At 34.6% G+C, this 23,886-nt stretch overlaps 1 protein-coding gene across 5 annotated transcripts in view; it reads left to right on the top strand.

Moving 5' to 3' along the window:
• Positions 1 to 23,886, top strand: part of SOX6 (SRY-box transcription factor 6) — a 650,955-nt gene that overhangs the window by 503,092 nt on the left and 123,977 nt on the right. For 3 of the 5 annotated variants that reach the window (XM_055142870.1, XM_055142869.1, XM_055142868.1), the window contains one exon: positions 16,069 to 16,192. In XM_055142870.1, the coding sequence (XP_054998845.1) occupies positions 16,069 to 16,192 (124 nt within the window). The remainder of the gene's footprint in view (positions 1 to 16,068; positions 16,193 to 23,886) is intronic. The other 2 variants (XM_055142871.1, XM_004613574.2) reach the window with 1 other exon arrangement.

Here is a 23,886-nt window from a genome sequence, read left to right as displayed (position 1 = left end):
CAAGAAGAGTTAAAAAGAATGAGAGCTGAATTGTATGACATTCATATTTGGGAACTGGAATGTGGATGTTTGTTAAAAATTAAAATTTCTATAGCTGGTATTGTTCTTATTCAAGATCATTGTGGATGTGACAATAGGTCTTTGGAAAATACCTGTTCACCATTTTCTAACTAGAATTTTTTAGGAATTTAAGTTGCAAATGAATCAAAGTCAAAAGTAATATCTGTGCGTTGTTACTTTCATATATGGTTTTTCTATTGTGGGACATGCCTTTCATCTTTTTTTCTTCCAGATTGAGGTGTTTCCACCGCTCCCCGCCTTTTTTTGCTCTCTTTATTACAGATAGTAATTTATGAAGTTAAAATTAGTTATGTTGGTTTGGAGGAAATATTTTTCTTTATGCTTTGTTAAAGTATTAAATTTCTAAGTCCTTGGTATCCCATGCTAATGGCATGGTACTCTGATAGATTGGTCTTTGCATTTATAGTAACTTGATCATAAATATAAACTAACAATTTTTCAATTTAAACTTTATTTTAGAGTTGCTTGAGTGCTCAATTTAAAGACAGATGCACACATCTTAATTAAGTTATATTCTTATAATTTAATTTTTATCTGTTTTATGACAATTTTTATTTTCCAAGAAGCTTTTTACACTTATTATTTGATCTTTTATTTTTCCTCTTGGTTTTTTGGCCCACACCTGGCATTGCTCAATTCTTACTCCCAGCTGTGTGTTCAGGGTTCTTCATTTGGGTGCCAGGGATGGTACCCAGGTTGGTTGTATGCACAGCAATTGCCATATCTGCTGTGCTTTCTTCTCAGCCCAAATAAATGTTCTGTTTTTGTTTTAGTTTTTGCCACATCTGGTCATGTTTAGGGCTAACTCCTGGCTCTGTACTCAGAGATCACTTCTAATTTTTTTTTTTTTTTTTTTTTTTTTTTGCTTTTTGGGTCACACCTGGTGATGCTCAGGGGTTACTCCTGGCTCTGCACTCAGGAATTACTCCTGGCGGTTCTCAGGGGACCATGTGGGATGCAGGGAATCAAACCTGGGTCAGCCTTGTGCAAGGCAAATGCCCTACCCACTGTGGTATTGCTCCAGCCCCAGGGATCACTTCTAGCAGTGCTTTGGAGACTATATGCAACTCCAGGGGTTGCATTTAGGGAGGTAGCATGCAAGGTCAGTGCCTTAACCACTATACCATTTCACTTGAATTATTTGATGTTTACAGGTGGGTATAGCAATGGGGGGTGCTGGAGCGATAGCACAGCGGATTTGCCTTTCTTGGGGCCAACCCGGGTGTGATTCCTCCGCTCCTCTCAGAGAGCCTGGCAAGCTATTTGTGACATATTCCATATGCCAAAAACAGTAACAAGTCTCACAATGGATACATTACTGGTGCCCACTCAGGCAAATCGATGAGCAACGGGATGACAGTGATACAGTGATAGTAGTGGGCTTTGTTGGTTTTACTTGGTGAAATAGAAGGTACAGAGTGGGCAGTGATAAAGCTGCAATTATAGATATAAAAGACTACTATTTTTCAAAGCCTACACTATCTTTCATTGCTTCTGTTTTGTTTCTCCTTTCAATACAAGTTTTGTTTGTTTTTCTTTAATGTTTTCTTTTCTTTTAATATCTTGTGATTAGGACAGGTCTGTCTAGTGCTATATTTGGTGGTCTATGATTGGCCAGATTCCATTGGCCCTACATTTGACTCAAAGTCATGCAATATTTCCTTTTCTTTTTTATATTTCTAGCATTAAGAATTTTATCAAGGGTATATAATGTTGCATTTTAGAAAAGTTAAAAATGAATACATCAATATGGGGAAAAGGTAATTTCTAAGGATTTCCTAGGAAATGGAAAATTTCACTTATTCACTTTTCCATTTTAAATTCTGATTTATTTTTCTATTGTTCTTGGTGGAAGCAGAATATATATTTATTTTTAATTTGAGTTTCAGCATTATTTACAAGAGTTGTTTCTAATAGTTCAGAAACAATGCTGTTGGTCTGCTGTATCTGTAACAGTAGCTTATCATTAAGACTTAAACTGCTCTAGCATATGACTCTATATTGTAAATTCTAATCTAACAAAATAAACATAATTTTAATTCTTTTACAAATGAACAGGAATTGTTTAGTTTAACTAGTGCTTGAGACAGTTTGTACACATACTAAATTTTCTTTTTTTCTGATCTTACTACCTCTTATTTTTGTCCACAGGAAAGTTGAAACAAAAGTAGAATAATATTCTACTTTTGAATAATATTCCCAATATTTTCATTTATCTTTAAATAATATCAATATATTGGACTTGAGAGATAGTACAGGGGTTAAGGTGCTTGCCTTGTTTGCAGCTATTCTCAGTTCAACCCCCCCACCACTGCTGGGAGAGACCCTGAAAGCAGAGTCAGAGGTAACCTCTAGCATTTATAGGTATGGCCCTAAACCCTATTACTCTCACACACATACACACTCACATGTGTGTGTGTGTGTGTGTGTATGAAATAGAAGGTAAAAAGTGGGCAGTTATCCCTCTCTCTGTTTGCATTTTAAATTTCTATTATAAACTTTACTAAAACTTTACTAAACAGACAAGGTAGAATAGAAAGAAACAAATTGTTTGGTTGTTAGTCTCTTAGATTATAATCTCCCTTAAAAGCATAAAGCATAAAAGAGTAAAAGGGTTTGAAGATGATGTGCTTTTTTCTCATCTGGAATCAGTGGATGGATAGTCAGACAATCAGTCAGATGATTCCTTATTGGAGGCATCGAGTTAGTTGCACATTAAACATCTGTGTTTAAAATGTTTTTATTGAGCTCAGAAGATACAATAAATGGGGGGAAAAAAGGTACCATTATCTCCACTTTTGGACTGATGACATAATTTACAAATCCAGACTTTGTCCTTTAATTCTTATCTTCTTATAGTCAATTTCCTTCACAGTATCTGTAGTGTTATTTTAATAAACCTAAATCAGATCTTATGTCACTTCTCCCTATTGAGCCTTCCAATGACTTGCATCAACACTCAGAATAAAATAAAATTTTACAGTGTTCTACAAGCCCAGAATGATCTGTTCCTTTCTTTCTGGTTGTTTCCTAATTTCGGTCTACTCTGACCTTACTAACCCACTTATACAAGTTGTTGCTGCCTCAGGACCTTTGTACTCACCTATCCTCTACCTGAGAAGCTTTTCTCTCAGATAGTCCCCTATAGCATTTCTTCAGATCATTAAAGTCTATGCTCTAGTAGCTTCTCAAAAATATCTGTTCTTGACCACTGTATCCTGTATTGCCCTATCTGCTCCCTACTCATCCCTCCCACTTTCCACCCTCTGCCACATTATCTTACTTTGTATTTCTCAGACTTATTATCAACTGACATTTATTACAGATGTATATATTTTACACATATTAAAATATATACATTTATTTGTGTATTTTCCCTAAGAAATAATAGCAGGGTATTTTGTTCTTTTATGCATATTGTATCTAGGATAGCATCAAATATTGAAATTAAACCTCTAGGCAATCCAACATTGTACAGGCAATATAAATTTTGACAAAGGGAAAGAAATGTATAGTACTTGGGAAATTTTTAGTGAGAAATTAAATTTGAGCATAGTATTGAAGAGCATGAAGGTTTGGGAAGGCAGGACCCTCTCTGCAAGTGAAACATCATATTATATGGGACATTTTTTTAAAGTTACATGAGGAAAAGTTATTGAAAAGGAAAGGAGACAAATGATAACAGTAGGAAAAGAGGCATGACAAATATGCTAAGATCATCTGGAATGATCTCAGTTCCAGTCTAGGCTAGGAAGTTTACAACTTCTCTTCTTTAGCAGTATCATTTTTCATTGTTTTTAAGTTATTTAATGTAAACAGATTACTAAACAAAAGTGCAAAAATGCTCTTTTCAAATAGACATGTTAACTTACATGTACCATTATCAGTGTCTGTATATTTGGGCATTTAACCGAGATTGAAGTTGTAGGGGAGAGAGTTTGTGAATGGATTTGTGTTCATCTATGTATGTGGTAATTAGATCTGTAGTGTGATGGGCAGGAATTGTAGAACACACTATAACATGATAAAAACCAGAGTGTTATAGATAGTAAAAACGTAAAGGCTATTACATTTGTGCTATATATATTCGCTATGTTTTTGCTCTGTATCTGTTTCTGGTGAAGATCACCTTAATATACTTCTCTGCCCCCTAATTACATATATTGGAACTGTTTTTCACTGATGCTTCCAAGCATGGTGAGTAGCTTTAATATCTTATGCTTTGCTCAGAGTTCCTGAAGTATGTTTTTTAGGCCCTCTAACTGAAAACAAAAGTACTTTTGATCTTCATGACAGACTGCTTAAATATTTTTCTATCATTTATTCTATATTATGTCCAATGTTATATAGTAAAATTTGAAAATTATTATTTTATAAAACTGTCTTCTGGTTTTTTAGTAAGAAGCTTATTTCTGTCACTAAAGACTATAATTGATGTTAATATAGTTAAAGACACTTTAAGTTATCTCTAAATTGTACATAGAAGAATGTCAATGGATGATATTAGGAGAATTTAGTAATAAAAATAGCTTCAAATAAATGACAAAGTTGATTTTTGTATTTTCAAGCCAACTAGTAGACTTCAAAATTAGATCATAATCATACATGGCAAAGAAAAAGATTGCTGTGATGAAGTACGTTTGGAGCACATGAATATTTTTTTGCCTTAATTTGAGGCTTGTATGTGAGGAAAAGACAGAATTCATCCAGAAAATTAAAAATTTTCTAAATGATCATAGCTTAGGATTTAACTAACATAAAACTGAAGTTCTATCAATTCTTTTACATAACAAATATTTGTTGGGTCCCTTCTCCGTGTAAAAGGGGGACTATTACTAAGCCCTGGGAATAACAAAATCTCACCCTTTAAGTTGCTTGTGCACAATTTTAACAAGACCTGTAGTCTAAAATGTAAACCTACATTTGTGAAGGAGGAATTTAATAATTTACCTCTGGTCATTGCTAACAGAATAAGCTTGTGTAAAATACTTTAGGAGTAAAAGCCAGATTGCCTTCATTACAGGTCAAAAGTTTATGCAAGGTTTATATCTGAATTTGGTTGTTACAAAGAAAGGAATGCCACATTCTTCACAAATGTTAGCATATTTATATGGCATTTATACAGAATTTGAAAAAAATAATTTTAATCTTGGCAAAACACTTTGATCATTGTGTATTTAATGGGGTTTCCATTTGACTAACAATCATTAGTCTCTAATACGTTTCATACTTCTGTGGAAATAAGATAGGGTGGAATAAGAAACATTCATCTTCACTAGTCTTTGGAAATATCTAAAATAATTGACTAGCTCAGTCTTCTGTGATGGCCTAGTGACCACTAACTGTGACTATTTGCATAATAGTCAACTCTTCACTTCTGTAGTGATAACTGTTTGTATCTGATTAAAATTAAGACTGTTTTACTTCTCTTGACTTTTCCAGAAGTTGCAAAAATTGAGATTTGCTGTTCTGCTTTAACCAAACAAATGCACACATGGGGATAACAATATGCTGAGTTTATGCAGATTTTACAGCACGAATCTGAATAAAATACCCACTAATAGATCCTTAAGGAGTAATAAACACACATGAATTTTCCTTAGTTGCACTTTAAAGTGATTTTAACATACTACTAGACCTTAACAATAATATTTAATTGACAAGATTATGCATTTGTATGGATTGAAAAGGTGGTAGATATCTAATTCCAAATGAATCATAAATTTTACTTTTGCATAACATGTTTTATTAATTTCTTTATGGCCAGTATATTCTACTTCCCTCCTGGTGAGAGTTTCTTAAAACAGAGTAAGATAATTTGACCACATTTAATTAACATTTATCATCCATTTTATAAAGTAATCTGACTTTTGTTCCCATAAATACACAAATTTTTTTTGGATTTCAGAGTATAGGAAGACTATAGAAGAATGTCTTATAGAATTTTTGTCATCATTTAGTTTTCTTTTAAATCAAAGCTTTCCTTTATTTGGAGCCTGTTGCAAAGTAAGCTTATAAACAATGATTTATACTAATTTGTTAGTGAAAACAAAACTAACACCTTACCGATAAAATAAGACTATCAGCTTCTTTAGGGTATCTTTATGCTCCCAGTGTCTAGGATGGCACTGGGCAGGAGGTGAATGCTTGGTTCTCAATAAATGGTTATTAAAGAGTTGAATTAAGACAGGTACTCCTGGCCTCTCTTATAGAGTAAATATTTCTTGGAAGCTCAAGAAGTTGTTTTATACAGGTGGTGCTCTTTGTTTCGGAAGTAGAGACAAATAAATAAGGCATGTTGGAAATTTGATTATGTTAGTGCTGAATTCATGTTTCTTACTTTGAAAATTCAGTATTTTACAATACACCTATAAACGAGTGAGAGAGAAAGTAATGACGTTTGACTACTGATTACTGATGCTCCTGGTAGATTAATGAGATATTTGCCTACTTTAGAAAATGCAAATAGAGTGAGTATATATAGTATGCTGAGAATATAAAAAGAGGTGTTAACACAGAGGACAGGATTAGTTCTGTCAGAGTCATTTACATTTCTCTCTGAATATATACCTAAGAAAGATTTTTTATAAACATATGCTATCGACTCGATCGATGGAATCATTGTGCTCCTACTTTCAATGATAATTTCTCTGCTGTGAAACCAAGGAAAGGTGTTGAAACATACTAGGCTGTGAAGTGAATTTGAAATCATTAATTAAAGTCCAAACTCGAAAAGGGGTTGTGTCTTTTCAAGACAAACACATGACTTTGTCTTGGTAGTAGTGAGTGTGGCGACATGGTAAAACTTGGTATACCATTTGTCTTTTTCATTTCTCCAGTAAAATCTTTAGATATTTTATTGGATGTATTTTATCATACAAATTGTTAAAGGCAAGTAAATTGTGGGCACTTCTTTTTCTTTAATTTTTTGAGGCTGAATATGCATACTGAAAAATATGTCTAAAGTCAGTTCTGAAGCATCTAAATTAAAATATATTAATCTGAAACACTAAAGCTTAAGCTTTAAGTTATTTACTTCTGTGATGACAGGAATCAAACTCAGGGTCTCACACATGCAAGACAAAGTGCTCTACCACTAAGCCAACTTTCTCACCACTAAGGCCTACATTTTGAAAAGGGCGATTAGAACTAACCCTTGAGGGGACAGGGTAACAACTTAAAGATGTAGAGCACACGATTCGCAGGCATGAGGCACTGGGTTTAATTACACTTACCTCCTGGTTTCTCAACCACTTCCAGGTGTAGCCATGGTGGGCCCAGTATCACCAGGTCTAGGAAGTTCTGGGTTGCTGAGTCAGAACATCCAACCATCAGGTCATCACTGCCGGGTTTAATATTGCTTGGAGTGATTCCCAGACTCCATCCAGCAAGGCAAAGGAGACCTGTTGGAAAAAAGCTATAACTTGAGTTTCTGCTCCTTTTTCGGGGATTAAGTTTCTTGTACTTTTTCTGGCTTTAGTGATGGTTTTGAAAAGAATACTGGCAGTTGTATGCGATTTCTAGGAAGATATCAGAATACATTAAAGATAAATGTTAATGAAAGGAGCAAGCTTTTTTGTGTATTATCCTGGTAGGGTGAAGACAGGAAGAGGGGAAAGGAGAGAAGAAATATTCTGCCTTTAAAAATTAAACAAGACCCAAACAAAATGGGATTCTCTTCTGGATGTAGTTGCATTCTTTGTATTGTGTCTAGCTGTTTAATGGTAGGAAGATAATTTCTGAGAAAACAGAAATCTTTGCCTTAAATATTCTAGAAATTTTGCATCTTAGAATTGCCTCTGATGAAATTTCAGCATCTTCATTCTTTTGTTAGAGCTACTTTGATTCTCTGCAGGCATTGGTTTTCTGTCTTCCATTAGTGTTGAAGCTAGAGGTTTATTAAATAATGTCTTATTTAATGGAATGGAAAGAAAAAAGGTGAAACCAAGATGTACTTAGAAGTCTTTCTTAGGTTCTTTTATGCAATGAAAACTACATTTCCATACCTTTTGCAACTGTATTAACAAAATTATCCCATGAAAACTGTTTTTTTCATTTCTACATTGTTCTTGCAGTGATTAATTGGCACAAAATTTTCTTAGCCATGTGATAAGAGAAGTAGAATATATATAATATAACTAACATAGGCCATTTAGAGTATTTTATTTATTTGGCAAGAGATGGTTAATGGATTAAATTAGTCAGTGAGTACTCAGGTAGCCATATATAATGTAAAGTTTCTTTGGTACTTCAGACTATGGTCGACCAAGAGAAGTTGAGTAGATGAGTAGACCACTGCATTACAGTTTCAAAGATAGGGCAAAGCAAAGTCATAACATTTTGGACATATTTTAACAAAAATGTGTTTTTTAACTAAAATGGCTTATCATCAGGTATTATTTGGTCTTTTAAATGAAATGCTTTCCTTTTTACTCTTCAGAATTAACTTTTTGACAATAAGAAGACACCTCCCTAACCATGAAATGCTTCTCTTATAAGGTTTCTTTATGTCTTTTAGCCTAGGTTCTATAGCTTTTATAACAATAACACTTTGTGCAAATGATCAGCAATTTTGTAATTAAAATTATGGGTTTTAGAGAATTTCCCATCTCTTCCCATGCTTTCTGTCTTTATGTTCCACTTCTGTGACAGCTCTTTCTCGCACTTTATTTTCTCTCTCTGCTTTTTCCTCCTTCTGTCATGATGTACAAACATTGGAAACGTTCCTTCCAATAGATTAAAGAAGCATTCTACAATTAAACCACATGAGGAATGGTTTTCTAGAAATAAAGCATTAAAAATATTTACACTTGCTCTCTGTCTTTAACAGGGTAATAGACATTAATATGGTCATGATTTTAAATACAAATACTTATTTCCCATCGCTAAAAAAAGTTAAATAATCTTTATGAAAGAGAAAATGAGGCCCCCCGAGTGTCACTCTGTTTGCATATTAGCACATAGCCAGGTCTCTGCCAAGTTGCTCTCTGACTGACTGCTGCAGATGCTCTTTCTCAAGTATTCTGAGTCATATCTTTAGTGCAAGTCTTCAGGGACAAACAATAGCACCTGTTCCTCACAAGATATCAGGCCAGTTAGCCCATTCATGTATCTTTAATGAAGCTCTGGGGCAGATGGCAAAAAATGGCATCATCAACAACTTAGCAGAGAGAAAACAAAGGGGATAAGTGTTGATGCAACAATGCTGGTTTCCGAATCGGAAGAGACAGAAGCTAAGTGTTGCACACACATCTGCTGCTGTCTTGATTGTCTGAAAGACATGAGGAACACCCGAGCAATTAAAATTTCTGGGCATGGAGCCTATTTGGTCAAGAATGTGTTCCTTGCCCTCTCCAAAAGGGAAATGCTTTGGTCAGGGATTATGAAAGTTCGGAATTAATGGAGATTTGTGCTTTGGAGGAACACAGTCCGTTTCTTTCATGAAATACTGACAAAGCTTCACCTATGAGGGGCTTCAGGTTTCTTGTTAAATCCGTTAAATGATTCAGAGAGCCAGTTAGTGCTTACTTCCAGAGCTATATAAAATGCACTTTCATGCTCAGAGATACGATGTTTTCCATCTGAAGTTTTCTGTTTGTATTAACAAAATCAGCTTTACCTCTTTACCTATAAAATAATTACAGTATCTCTGAATTTTTGTTAAGAGAAAGGTATGCTTTCCTTAAAAAATAATAAAACAAAAAAAGAGACGATTTGAAATTTTGATAACTTCTTGAAAAAGACATGTGGAGACTGGTCGCTCTCTGATGGAGTGAGGGGGATTCTATTATTTTTTATTCTTTAGTAAAATATTTTTGGAGGTTGCTGTTTACAATGTGGCCACCTTGCCTAGCACGTCACCAAATGGAAAAATAAGATGATGGAGGAAGAAGAAACACTGGCTTACATTCTTCTGAGTAGGGCGGATGTTTTTTGCATGTTCAAAATTCTTTATCTGCCTTCAACACTGACTTTCAGTGTAGTGAACTTTATTCACGACTTCCATAGGAGGAAAATGTTTGGGAGACTTCTGTGGTTCTTTTGGAACCTCCATGCTCCCTTTCCTTGTTTCTGCCCCAAGCCTTGCCCTAATTTTCTGTCCCACGTTCAATCAATAATCCAGTAAGTAAAATAAATAGAAAACTATGAAAGGGAGAAATTGATTTCTATACTCGTTATTTGCACTGGGCCATACTGAGTTTCTGAAGATGGTCCTTAAGCAGTCCATTACTCTTCTAGTTTTAAAGATATGTAATTATAATAGTATCAGACTGGATTTGGGAACTGATACACAATGGTGATATCCCAATTGGTTGTTAAAAAATACTATATTCTAGTTATAGTGTGATATTATATATTTCTAATACTGTTATATTTGTTATATATATTTAAGAATATTAGGTAATGAATACATAATATTTCTCTATTATTTATTGCAGCTGCATGTCGCTTCACACTTAGAAAACTTACAGTCAAATAATTGTTATCACTATGAATTATATCACTAATCTTATTTTGATCTGCTTAGCAAGAGATAATTCCATGTATAATATAATATGGTACTTAAAAGTCTAAACTTTGAGCTCAGGATACCCAGATTTGAGTCCTAACTGTGATGCTTTTAATTGACCAAGTTACTTAATCTCTTTCATTGTTTTATCTTTGTCATTAAATAAATGGAACTAGTAACAATGAATACCTCATAGAGATTTTTTTTTGGTGAGAAGGGTTAACTGATTTGAGGATGAAGTGAGATAGAGTATGTAAATTATTTTTCAGTGCTTGACATATAGGAAACTGAAAAGTATCAGCCACGTTGTCATTATTTTATAATCATTATCACCATCACTATTAGAATTTCTAGAATTGCACTGTAGCACTGTCGTCCCGTTGTTCATCAATTTGCTTGAGTGGGCACCGGTAACGTCTCCATTGTGAGACTTGTTGTTACTGTTTTTGGCATATTGAATATACCATGGGTAGTTTGCCAGGCTCTGCCATGTGGGCGAGATACTCTTGGTAGCTTGCCGGGCTCTCTCAGAGGGGCAGAAGAATCAAACCCAGGTCAGTTACATGCAAGGCAAATGCCCTACCTGCTGCACTACGCTCCAGCCCAATCATTGTGAAGCAGAATATAATATATATAATATATAAAAATTATAGAATTTGTATAATTAGAACTAAAAACCGGCTTTTTATCATTTTCTTCCAGCCTATAACATATTGATTACTTGTTTGGTTTGCCTTCAATAAACAAAAATTGAAGGTTTATATTATCCTCTTGAAATTTTTATTTGACTTAATTAATAATTAGCAATATCTGTACTATATTGTTGGCATTAATAATAATAGATTTTATATCAAACTGTTCTTGGTATAAAATTACAAAAAATGGATTTTATTTAAATCTTTAAGAAAATAGTTTTTATATTTCAGAGAACTTACAGCAATATGCTTCTGTGTTATAATATTATTTTCAATAGTATACTTCTTTATTTTCTCTACCAAAATAACGTGCATATGATTTTTCTTTTCTTCACTAAAAACCAAGTGATACACTGGAACATCACTGGGCATGGTGATTCTTAGTTCTGGACTTTAAATCCAATGCTGTCTTTGCAGAGTGACCTCAGCTTACATTTTGCTTCTTTTAGCTTCTTGTTTCTTGATATGTAAATTGTGGGGTTGAAATAGATTAGTGATCTTCAAATAGTGTTTGTGTCCTTGATGCAGCACCAGTTTTACCTGGGAACTTGTTCCAAAATCATGCCATTAGGCCCCTACCTCAGATCTACTGATTTTAAAGACACTGTGGATGGGGTAGATCACCTTTGTTTAAAGAAGTCCTTCAGTTGATTTTGATGTCCACTAAAGTCACTACTTTGAGAATTACTACTTTAAATGAAACTTTGATCTATTTGTTTGTTTTTTGTCTTTTGGGCCACATCCACCGATGATTGGGACTTGCCCCCAGCTCTGTGTTCTGCCATCACTCCTGGTGGTGTTTCCAGTGGTGGGGATTGAATCAGGCTGGCAGCATATAAGGAAAACACCCATTCCACTGTATTATCACTCTGGCCACAATTTTGCCTAAATTTTTATATGTATATAGATAACATAAATATAAATATCAGCTATGTATATGGATGATACATATAGATGTATAGTCTGGTGAAGCCCAATAATTTATCTTTTAAAAGTTTTTAAGTGGGTTTCCTTTTCAAGCCTGTGTTTTCTCTTGAATGCATATCTTGATTACTTGTTTCTATGTTCCTTTACTTACTTATTTACAGTCTAGAAAAGCAAGAGACATTTCCTCTCTTTTTCAATAAAAATTATCTTGCTTCAGTAAAAGTAAAATAAAAGTTCCTTAATGTTGTTGATATTAGTTTTCAAGAACACTCCAACAAACACTAGGTTAGATCACCTCTAAACTTCATTTCGGCATTATCATAGTTTCATTATATTGTTTTCACAATGTCTTCTGTTCCCTCTCTTTACTTATTAATTTATCAAAAGTTCTTGTGGGTTAATAGTATTGAAAATTTCTAATGCAGCCTACATTGAAGAAGGGAGTTAAATAGGAAGGAATTTTCCTAAGTTATTAGAACATATGTTAATATAAAATATCTAAGTTCTTCAGAACTAAAACTGACGCCATATATTTTATTTTATTATCTCATGTGTAAAAATGGTTGTCAAGTTAGTCACAAATTGACATTAAACCCTTATATTATATAATTCTGAGAAGTTAGGGTATCAAAGTAAAAATAAGACTATGGGGGCCAGAAAGAATTTATATAGGTTAAGCCACTTGTCTTTCACGTGTGACCAACTCCAGTTCAATCTACGGCACTAAATATGGTTCCCCAAACTCCTCCAGGAGTGCTTATGGCACCAAGCTAGGTGTAAGCCCTGAGTACTACCAGGTGTGGCCCTCAAACAAACAGAAAATAAAAACAAAACAAAATATAATAAAATTGTTTTCATCCTGGGATACTGTTTAATAAATAATACTGGATACCTCAAATTATATATAAAAGTGATTTTTGTCATATTAGGACTGGAGCGATAGCACAGTGGGTAGGGTGTTTGCTTTGTATGCGGCTGATCCGGGTTTGAGTCCTCCTTCCCTCTCAGAGAGCCCGGCAAGCTACCCGCCTGCATGGCAGAGCCTGGAAAGCTACCCGTGGCGTATTCAATATACCAAAAACAGTAACAACAAGTCTCACAATGGAGATGTTACTGGTGCCTGCTCAAGCAAATTGATGAATGACAGTGCTACAGTGCTACAGTGCTACTTTTTCCCATAGTCTTCTAGAAACTTTGAATGGGGCAATTCTCTGCTTGGTGTCTCTGAAGATCATGTCAAGCTTCTGCCTGACAAACTGAATTATTTAGCTGTCCCTTGTTTCCTTTTTTGAATTAAAGGTGTGATAAGAGACTTTACTGCTTGTTCTATCAGTATCTTGATAATTTACTAGTACTGGGTATGCAAACCATGTAAGGAAGAAATTACATGTTTTCTGAGTACCCATTATGGTCCAGTCACTGGGTCAGGAGCACTACTTTCCTCATCTATTTATAATCACAGAAGGTGTTTTCAGGAGTTTGAGTTCTCACCTGAGGCAATAGACTCAGAAACAGTTAAGGAACTGTTCAAGGTCACACAGTCAAGAAAATAGTAGTATATAGATACAAGTTCAGACTTGACTTGACAACAAAGCTTTAATGGACATAGTAATAAATAAAAGAATGACAATTACATTGTTTCTCTAATTTTGACTTTAAAAGATGTTGGAATGATAAAATTGAAAAGCCTCTATAAAACATTACTTAATAATAGTTTTAGTTATACCTTCTTCTTTAAAGCATCTCTAATGTATGGTTTGCAGTCTCTACTTGACCACAGGACCTCTTTAGCTGAAGTGATTCTTGAAGAACTCATTATTCAAAAATTCCTCTTTGTGTTAAGTTCCCCCCAAATCTTTGCTTTTTAACCTACTTTTAACCTATGCCATTGTTCAAACAACCTGGTTCTTCTCGCTTGCATCATTCCCTCAGATATTTGAAAAAAAATTGTAATTTCTCTCTCCCAAGGTAAATAGCACTCATTTTTCTAGTTACTTCTCAAGATCCATGGCACACAATATAACTTGATATTTGCTAAATGAGAGAGGGAAAGAAGAAAAATAACTCTGATACCTAGACTTCTCGTTTTATTGTTCCCCTTTAGGGTGTAAAGCAGCTAGGAACATGGGGGGCCATATACTCAGGTCCTGAACACTAGTCTCCTATAAGACATGTTGACAGGTTTGCTTGTTTGTTTTTAAACACATAGCAGTGCCCTTGTCTCTAACATCTCAGGTTTGCATCAGGTCACAACAAGCTGAAACTGAACAGCAAACCTGGGGATTTTCTACAGGGTTAAAGGCAAGACCTGGACACTAGGGGATCAGCTCCAATTTAAGCAGGCTAAGTTTGTACTCTAATGTACAAGACTTGGGCTTACCTCAGCTAAAATAGAAGAAATAGCTGCCCAAAGCTAGTTTCTTTCACGCCCCACTGGCAAGGTAGTAATTGCACAAAGACCTTTTTATTATAAGTTGATTTTCCTGAGAAATGAATTCAGAAAAATACTGTAAAGTGTTTATTTTTTGCTTGCCCTTTATTAACCCACATCTTAGGGCTTTCCCTGGAGAAAAACTGTTGGTAAATGAAACCTCTTAGACCCACACAGAAATATTTTGCACTCTGTCCTTGAATGTGGAGAGAAAGGGAATAGGACAAGGCAAGTTGATGCTATTTAAATAGGGTCATCAGCCCGTATATGGAATTTTGCCTAAAGAAATTTAAGTGGTGGAAGGATTTGGGGTTGGTAGAATTACTGGCAAAGGTTTATCTTTAAAACAGGATATATAATGCAATCATTCTATATCAGTAAAGAGCCAAAACCCCAGTTGGAACTTAAAGATCATTTCTGTTAGTACATCCTTGTTTTGATCCTTAAATACCAAAAGTTCTGCAGTTCAGCCTAGAAAATCATGCTACAATGCTAGGACAGAACCTTCCTCTGATACTGTCCTGAAATCAGGGCAGGCAGTATGCACACGGCTAAGAAGGAAGCTGGGAAATTAAAATGTGATTTTCACAAGCATGATTCTGTCATAGTTCTTATTTTCTTTATATGGAATCCAAATACTGATATAGAGTGAAGATTTTCTATTTTGCATTTTTGTGCTCTTTGATACATTTATTGAGGTCAAATGAAATTTGATATAGTAGGATTTATTATGAAATGCTCTCTGAATACAACTCCATAATTACTGAGCTACATGGTAGTGCATAAAGCTGTAAAACTGCTTAGCCAGACAAGCAATTTATATGTTACATCGAGGTGTGCATGGCAAAGAATATTAGTTTAATTGGAAGCCAAGATGTAGTGGCCTTAAATCTGAAGAGCTATATGTTCAACATAATGCAGTGAGGCTTTGAAATAAGAGAGCTGAACTGGGGAGACACAGCTTTTGGAATATATAACAATTAGGCATTACTTTCTGACCAAGGCTATTAAATACTATTTTCAAAAGAACACAGAATGCAAAGCAGGTGAAAGGGCAAAGTCTTTTACATCCTGTAGTGTAAGAAACAAGGAATTTCCTCTAGCTTTCTGATTAAAAAGAGAAAAGAAATGGGTGTGGGGGAGCCAAGGGGGACAGCCAATATAAAAGAACACCACTAACTCTAATTTGGCACCAGGCACAGACGAGGAAAATTCATACGAAGGTCCTTGGTTCTATTCTACTGGGCCAGTGGAATCTCAGAGAAAGAATTTGGTGGACTGTGTCTGAATTCTCGCAGGGAGAAGATCTGGGATGAGGCTAGAAGCCGGGTGGCTGTTCGAGTCCCAGCACACCACCAGGAGTGAAAAACAAATCTGCGTACCCTGCAATTGCTCTGTCTGATCATAGGCTCTCTTCTGTTTAGCAGGTTCAGGGTCACATGCCTCCGCTCATGATCCCAATTTTTCCACATGACCAGCGGACCCTGGCAGCAGCCGCTGCTGCCCAACAGGGATTCCTCTTCCCTCCTGGAATAACATACAAACCAGGTAAGTAGAGAGAGAGAGAGAGAGATTTCACATTCTTTTGGAAATGGTAAGATCCACATGTTTTTGCTTAGTAGTCACAACAAACACGGGAGCATATGAAGGAAGTATGAATAAGAAAACCGTAAAAGCTTATTTCAAAGTAAAATTAGAATTGGGAAGTCGAGAAGGGGGCCTGTTATAAACTCCTGGGTTGCTACTAAACTTTTACTTTCCCTTTTTCCACTTGAGTTTGTTTTGAATTCACAGATGAAATGCTACTTTCCCCAGGGACTGCACATTTTTTTGTTAGCTTTCTTGAATACCTTTTCTGCCTTTGGTTAAAAGCGTTCCTTCTCCTGAGAGGTTTTATACTCTGGGAGAATGGGTACACACAACATAAAATGTCATTGTTTATTGTCTGATTCTCTTGGAAGAAAAAAATTAAAACAGGTCTGATTTAATTAACTTACCACTAATAGGTAAAACTCTTTCAAATTTTAGTCTAAATGAAGCCAGTAGTGTTTTTCTCATTCATCTTTGAACCTCAAAAAAACAGGTCACATAACCTTGCAGTGAAATATGTTTTGAGATGATTTAGCAAATGTTATGATTTTTCTTTATTCCTCTGAGTTTACTGGACTCCTGGGGAATTCAATTAGGGCCATAATGGTTTGAAGCTTCCTTTAGAGCCTCCTTGTAAACAGAGCTTTAAATGTTTAAAGATATTTGCCAAAGGAATTCAATGTAAGAAGATAGTCGAGCAAATAAAAGTCAACCTTAATTTCATTTGTGCATTCTTTGTATGTGACCTCAGCTCAGAAGTAGTGACCTTGTTTTACTCATTAATAATTTCTGTGTCAAGTTCTTTTTAACATATTAACCCGGATTATATTAGCAACCAGATCTGAGTGCAACAAATCTGCGTGCTGCAGTTTCTACATGTTTGAGGTTTATAAAGTGAACAAAGACATTTTAATATGGTTAGAAGTAATAAATATAAATCACTACCAAAATTCTCCATTTAAGGAGTCTAAACTAGCATAAAGTCAGGTCTAATCGGCATTGGCATCTATTTTTAATTGCTTATTTAATTGGTTGCTCTTTTATTTATTTACTTGTTTGGTTTGTTTTGGTATCACATTCAGTGGTGCTCAGTGCTTACTCCTGTCTCTGTGCTCTAGAGTCACTCTGGTAGGCTCAGGGAACTATATGGGGTCTTAGGGTTCAAAACCAATTTGGCCATGTGCAAGGCAAACACTTTACCCATATCCCTCCAGCCCTTGATTACTCTTTTGTACTTAGTACAAAATGGGTAAGACAAGAGTGGCAAAATTCAAATGGCTCAAATAACAGAGATGTTAAGGAATCAACTAACTTAGGACTAAATTTAAAATTCTTAAGTTATAAATCAGTCTAGACTAATAATGATGAAGGTTTTTAAATGTGAGTATAAAAGAAAATTATTATTCAGATTGCTTAAATATAATTTGCTCAGGATATAATTTTAAAAGCCATTTCTTATGGATTTGATATCTATATTAATGACAGGAGGATATTTTTTCAGAAAATACGCTTGTCAATGGAGTGATATAGTTCTTTTTTGATCTCCTAAGTAGTTATGAACTATTTATTCATCTTTTCCCTTGGAACAGTAATATAAATTGAATTTCCTGATTTGATCTGAATTTGAGTTGTCACGCCTATACTGGTTTTAGAAACCTTTTAAATAAACAGTGGAAATTCCAACTTAAGCATTTTCAGATTTAAAATTCTCCACTTTTCAAAGCTAGGTGTGGCTCTTATTTTCTATCATATATAGATATTGACACTGTTACTGAATTTTATTATACAGTCTGGACAACAATTTTTGTACAATTCTTTAACAACACTGCTATTTTCCATGGAGTAAAATTGTTTTATATTTCAATGAATTTAGAACATGAGAAAATTTTTCTCAAACAACATCAATCAAATTGTTAAATGCAAGTAATAAAAATTAAAGATTAAGTATAATATCATGCAGGAGTGAGTTATTTTTATCAATATTATATAAGTAACAAAGACTAGTGTTCTGGGTAACCAAGTTATATTTGACTATGTTCATCAAACTGTTTTGATTATGAGAGGAAAATAGATTTGGACATATTGAACTTCTTTTTTCTTTTTACAAATAAGTCAGTCTAAAATGTAATTTCTGGTGGTCTCTAAGTTATATCAAATAATTTAAATGACAAGAACCATAAAATTATTAATACTTTGACTATTCTAGGTTATATATTATGTATCAAAATTAAACACAAAATATAGAGGTTTACTTTTGGCACTCTTAGAGAAGAATCACATAATCAGGAGACTTAATCTATATATTTTTGTCATTTACTGATTTGAGGATTAGGAATACTGTTGCATTGTAATTTTAGTAAGAAAAAATATATTTTGCCCTAAGCTGCACTATGGTAACTTCAATTTAAATTACAGGTGAGAAAATGACTTAAGTTTTAGCAGATAAATGGCTTTATCACATCTATAAATCTTGAAAAGGTGATATCTTTTATATTAGGGCCCTTTAAGGAAGAGGACAAACAAACATTATTTTGGTTTTTAACAAAGTAAATGTCTCTCTTCTTAGTACCTTCCCAGATTTCTGTAATCTGAAATAATGCGATAGTGCTTTGTGTCTCCAGATGATTGATTTCACTGTTGACTCTCAGAGAGCCTAGACCATCTTGGAGTGATTTTTGCTATCAAATTAGACTGTTTTGAGATAATACAATGAAAATACAAATATACTTGTGATTATGCCCCTCTCACCATCATAAAATTTAACCATTATTCTGGGTCCCAGAATGCAGCAAATGCCATGCAAGTTCTCTCACTTCATTGGGTTGCTGAGGAGATATGTTTAACCACAGGACTTATGCAGATTCAGACAAACATCTATCGAACTGATCTCTCCAGATATAGCTTTATGGAATTTATTTTAAAATATTTTACTGGTACTGTAATTAAAGAAAGCTTTCTCAAAATATATCAACAGGATCCAGAACAAAACCATAAGGATTTGGTTGCTTTAATCTTTCACATCCTGATTCCGAGAGATGTATCAATCCAGGGAAAAAATAAACACATTTGAGCTTATATATGGGGAAATTAAAAGATAGCCACTTTCCTGTCATTGAGCATATGACAGATCAAGATTTAGTTCCTGGTAAAATAAAAACAATGAATACCCCCTTCAGATGACACAGCTGACCTGTGCATATTATAAATTGGGATTTTAAAATTACTGTCCCTGTTTTCAGCACCCTGAAAGTTCCTTAGGAGATCCTATGGGTAGGATCTTTGCCTACTCCTGACTCCACAACTCAGTTATTATTTATAATATAAAAGTAACTGAAATTTACTGACTGACTACTTCATACTACTTCAGTTTGCTATTTCACTGTTTGTACTATGTATAATATTTTAAATTCTTACTTCAATGGTCCATTTATCAGTGTCATAATTTTTCCACTATCCAAATGGATGGCATGATTAAACTTGTTAAAGTATATGAATGTTCCTTGAGAATCCTGAATCCATGTTTGGTTGTAAATTCTGGCCATGAAACTAATTTTTATTATTCCTCTGCCTGATACCTATAACAATTTTAATAAATGTATCATGCTTATTTTTAAACAAAATTGTGGCTAATATATGATTTATTTAGCTTCTCATAAGTGTACAACTTGGCATTAATACATTTGTATATGTGTAAATATCAATGTTCTCTTTTTTAAATTAATTTATTTTTAAATTAAAAATTTTTTTTGTTTTTTGGATCACACCCAGCGATGCTCAGGGGTTACTCCTGGCTCTGCACTCAGGAATTACTCCTGGCGGTGCCTGAGGGACCATATGGGATGCTGGGGATCGAACCCAGGTTGGCCGAGTGCAAGGCAAACGCCTTACCTGCTGTGCAATCGCTCCAGCTCCTCACTGTTCTCTATACCCAAAACATTTTATCATTTCCAATGAAAACTTTATCATTTTCAGAAAAAATCCATGGGTGATTATTTCTCTAGTCTACATACAACTAGACCCTAGTAGGGATTCTGTTATCTCAGTTATCCTTTTTATTGAATATGCCCATTTGAAATGCTTCACATAAATAGAATCACAATATCTGTCATTTTATATATGGTTTATTTTTCCTCTGCATAATATTTCCAGTATTCATTCACATATAGTACACATCAAAAATTAATTTTGATGGTTGAAAATATCCCACTGTATACATATGCATATTTGTTTGCTTATTCTACTCCATTACTGATGATACTTAAAGTTGCTTTACATTTTGATTATTGTGAATAATGTTTCCCTGAGCATTGATATATAAATGTCTGTTCAAGTATCCAAACATCAGTTCTTTGAACTATATACTTACAAGTGAAGTTGTTGGTCCAGGTGATAATTCATGTGTAATTTTTTGAGAAATCATCAGAGGCTGATGATTTTTCTCAGTCTGTGCTATTTTACATTTCCACTGGCAATGAAAGAGAATTATTCTGTGTTCTCCACATTCTCATCAACACTTGTAATTCTTGTTTTTTTTTTTTTGAGTTTCAAGCATTATTCCAGATATTAATTCTTTACCAGATACGTGACTGGTAAATAAATTTCTTCCACTTTGTAGGTTAGCTGTTTTAAATTATTAAATTGCTTATTTACTTAAATTGCTTATTTTCTTAAATTATTTATTTAATTGTATTTTTTGCTGCTCATAAGTTTTCTGTCTTTTCTCTTTTTATCATTATTTCATATTTCTGCTGGTTTGTTTGGGGATGGGGGTGGGGGGAAGAGAACACTTGGCTGTGTTCAGGGATCTCTCCTGGCAGTGCTCAGGGGATTCTATGTGGTGCTGAGAATCCAAAAGGGGTGAGCTGTGCTCAAGTCCAGTATCTTATCTCCTGTACTATCTCTCTGGACCCTATTTGAGCTTTTATATAGCCATGAAATTGTTCTAAAATTCAATGCCATAAAGATTCACATGTTTATTTTCTTTGGGGGTGGAGGGAAAGAAAAGTGTGTTTTGAGGCCACACTCAGTGGTGCTCAGAACTTACTTCTGACTCTTTGCTAAGGGAATCACTCCTGGAAGAGTTTGGGGGACCATGTGAGGTGCCAGGGATGGAACTGGGGTCAGTTGGCAGGTAAGGCAAATGCCTTAACCCCTATACTATTGTTCCAGACTACACCTATATATTTTGTTTTAAAATACCTTTTCCTGGTTTGGAGCCACACCCAAAATGCTCAGGGATTACTCCTGTCTCTGCACCCAGAATTACTTTGTGCAGTGTTCAGGGAACCAGATGGGATGCCAGGGATTGAACCCAGTTGGCCACTTGGAAGGCAAATCCTTACCCTCCAGCCCCTGTATATTTTCTTTTAAGAGTTCTGTAAAATTTGCATTTAAGTTTACATCATTAGTATACTTGAGTTGATTTTAGTTTGATCTAATATGAGCATCCAACTTCATTATTTTGCATGTGTCAAATTCATTTTCTCTAACACTGTTGAAAAGATGTTCTTTGTTCCATTGACTAGTCTAGGCACATTTCTCAAAATCAATAACTTCTTGGTACTCTTCTTCTGTTACATTGTTTTGTCTCTTCTTATGATAGCACCATTCTGTTTTAATTACTGTAGCATTGCATTAAAATTTGAAGTCAGGATGTGTGAGCATCCAACTGTATTCTTCCTTTTAATATTGCTCTCACTTTGGGGGGCTTTTGGAATTCCATGTAAATTTGAGGATCAATTTCCCTGTCTATAAAAAATAGTTAAATCTCTAAAAATTCTATTTTTCAGAGTTTTATAGTTTTCTGTGCCCACTCTTCCTTCTCCTTAGTTAAATTTATTCTTAAATATTTTATTCTTTTAGATGCCACATGGCAGAGCCTGGCAAGCTACCTGTGGTGCATTCGATATACCAAAAATAGTAACAACTAGTCTCACAATGGAAACATTACTGGTGCCTGCTCAAGCAAATTGATGAGCAAGGGGATGACAGTGGCAGTGACAGATGTCATTGTGACTAAAAAGTCTTTCTCGGTATCTTTTTTTGAGTTTTCCTTGCTGGTACAAAGAGATACAGCTTTAAAATATTTTTATATTGTAACCTGAAATTTCACTGAATTTCCTAATTCTAATAGTTTTCATGGGCTGGAGATAGCACAGTGGGTAGGGCGTTTGCCTTGCATGTGGCCAATTTGGGTTTGATTCCTCTGTCCCTCTCTGAGAACACGGCAAGCTACTGAGAGTATCCTGCCCACACGGCAGATCCTGGCAGGCTACCCGTGGCATATGCCAAAAACAATAACAAAAAGTCTCACAATGGAGACGTTACTGGCCCCCGCTCGAGCAAATAGATGAATAATGGGATGACAGTGCTATAGTGCTACAATGCAATAGTTTTCTTATTGATTCTTCAAGACATTTCTATATACAAAATATCACGTACAAATAGAGATAGTTTTAGCTTCTTGTTACTAATAGTAATGTCTCACTTTCTCCTTCCTCTGTCCTGTTTTCATTTCTCTCACTCTTTCTCACTCTCTCTCTCACTCTCTCTCTCTTCCCCCCTCCACACACACACATACTCACATAATGTTCCAGTATAATGTTACAGTGTTGCATTGAAGTGGCAAAGGTCAGGATCATTATTGTCTTGTTTCTGATCTTATGGATACATTTTTCGGTCTCTTTAAGTCTGATACTGGATGTGAATTTTTCCATAAGTTCTATTTCTCATGATGAAGAATTACTCCTCTATTTTAGTTTTCTGAGAGTTTTTGTCCTGAAAGAATTTTGGATTTTTGTCAAGTGTGTTCACCAACTCAGAGGATTTTATGGTCTTTACACCTTGGTTTTATTAATTTCTTGATTTATGTATTTTTCTTATATTTAACAACTTTCATTATAAGGTTATAAACTAACCTTGTTTATGGAAATTAAGATTATTTTTACTGGACTAGGCTGCTTGCCTTGCATGTGATTCACCTAGGTTCAAAATGTGGCACCCTATAATGTTCCTGGAACCTGCCCAGAGTGATCTCTGAGTGCAGAATTAGGAGTAAGCCCTGAGCACTTCTGGGTGTGGCCTCCAAACAAACATACAAAAAGAACAAAAATTTATTAGAAAAATAAAATCCTGGTTGTTTCCTAAGTATATTCTATATTTCTTTTCATTTTTTGTCCAATGGTCCTCAAATCTAGTGGAAGGTTCTGTTTTATTCAGAATTTCTAAATTTCTAATTCACTACTTGCTCACCATTTTTGCATTATGATTCTCACAAAGATGGATTCAGATTAATGAATTCATTATACTTCATTTATATCAATTATAAAATTTTGCTAGTCTGAATATGCATCCATGCAGTATACAAAGTGACATGTCCAAGTCTATATTAATAGTTGTGATTAATATATTTTATGTTGTAACAATAGTGATAATAGCTCATTAAAAGAAGGTCGTTTGACAACTCAATTAATTTATTATCATCCTATAATGGTTCTGCGCAATTCCTGAGATTATACAGGATGAGTAATATTTTGTTTTGGAGGATGGATAATCAGTCTTGAGACTAGTGTCCTGCTTTGAGACAGTTACTGAATAATCTTTAAGTCCTGTGCTCTAACTTAATGTATTTCCCCTCTACTCCTCTTTAAATG

Source organism: Sorex araneus, chromosome 6 (genome assembly GCF_027595985.1).
Source record: "Sorex araneus isolate mSorAra2 chromosome 6, mSorAra2.pri, whole genome shotgun sequence".
Taxonomy (NCBI): Eukaryota; Metazoa; Chordata; class Mammalia; order Eulipotyphla; family Soricidae; genus Sorex; species Sorex araneus.
Note: the sequence above shows the minus strand (reverse complement) of the source record. Positions and strands in the feature narration are given on the sequence as shown.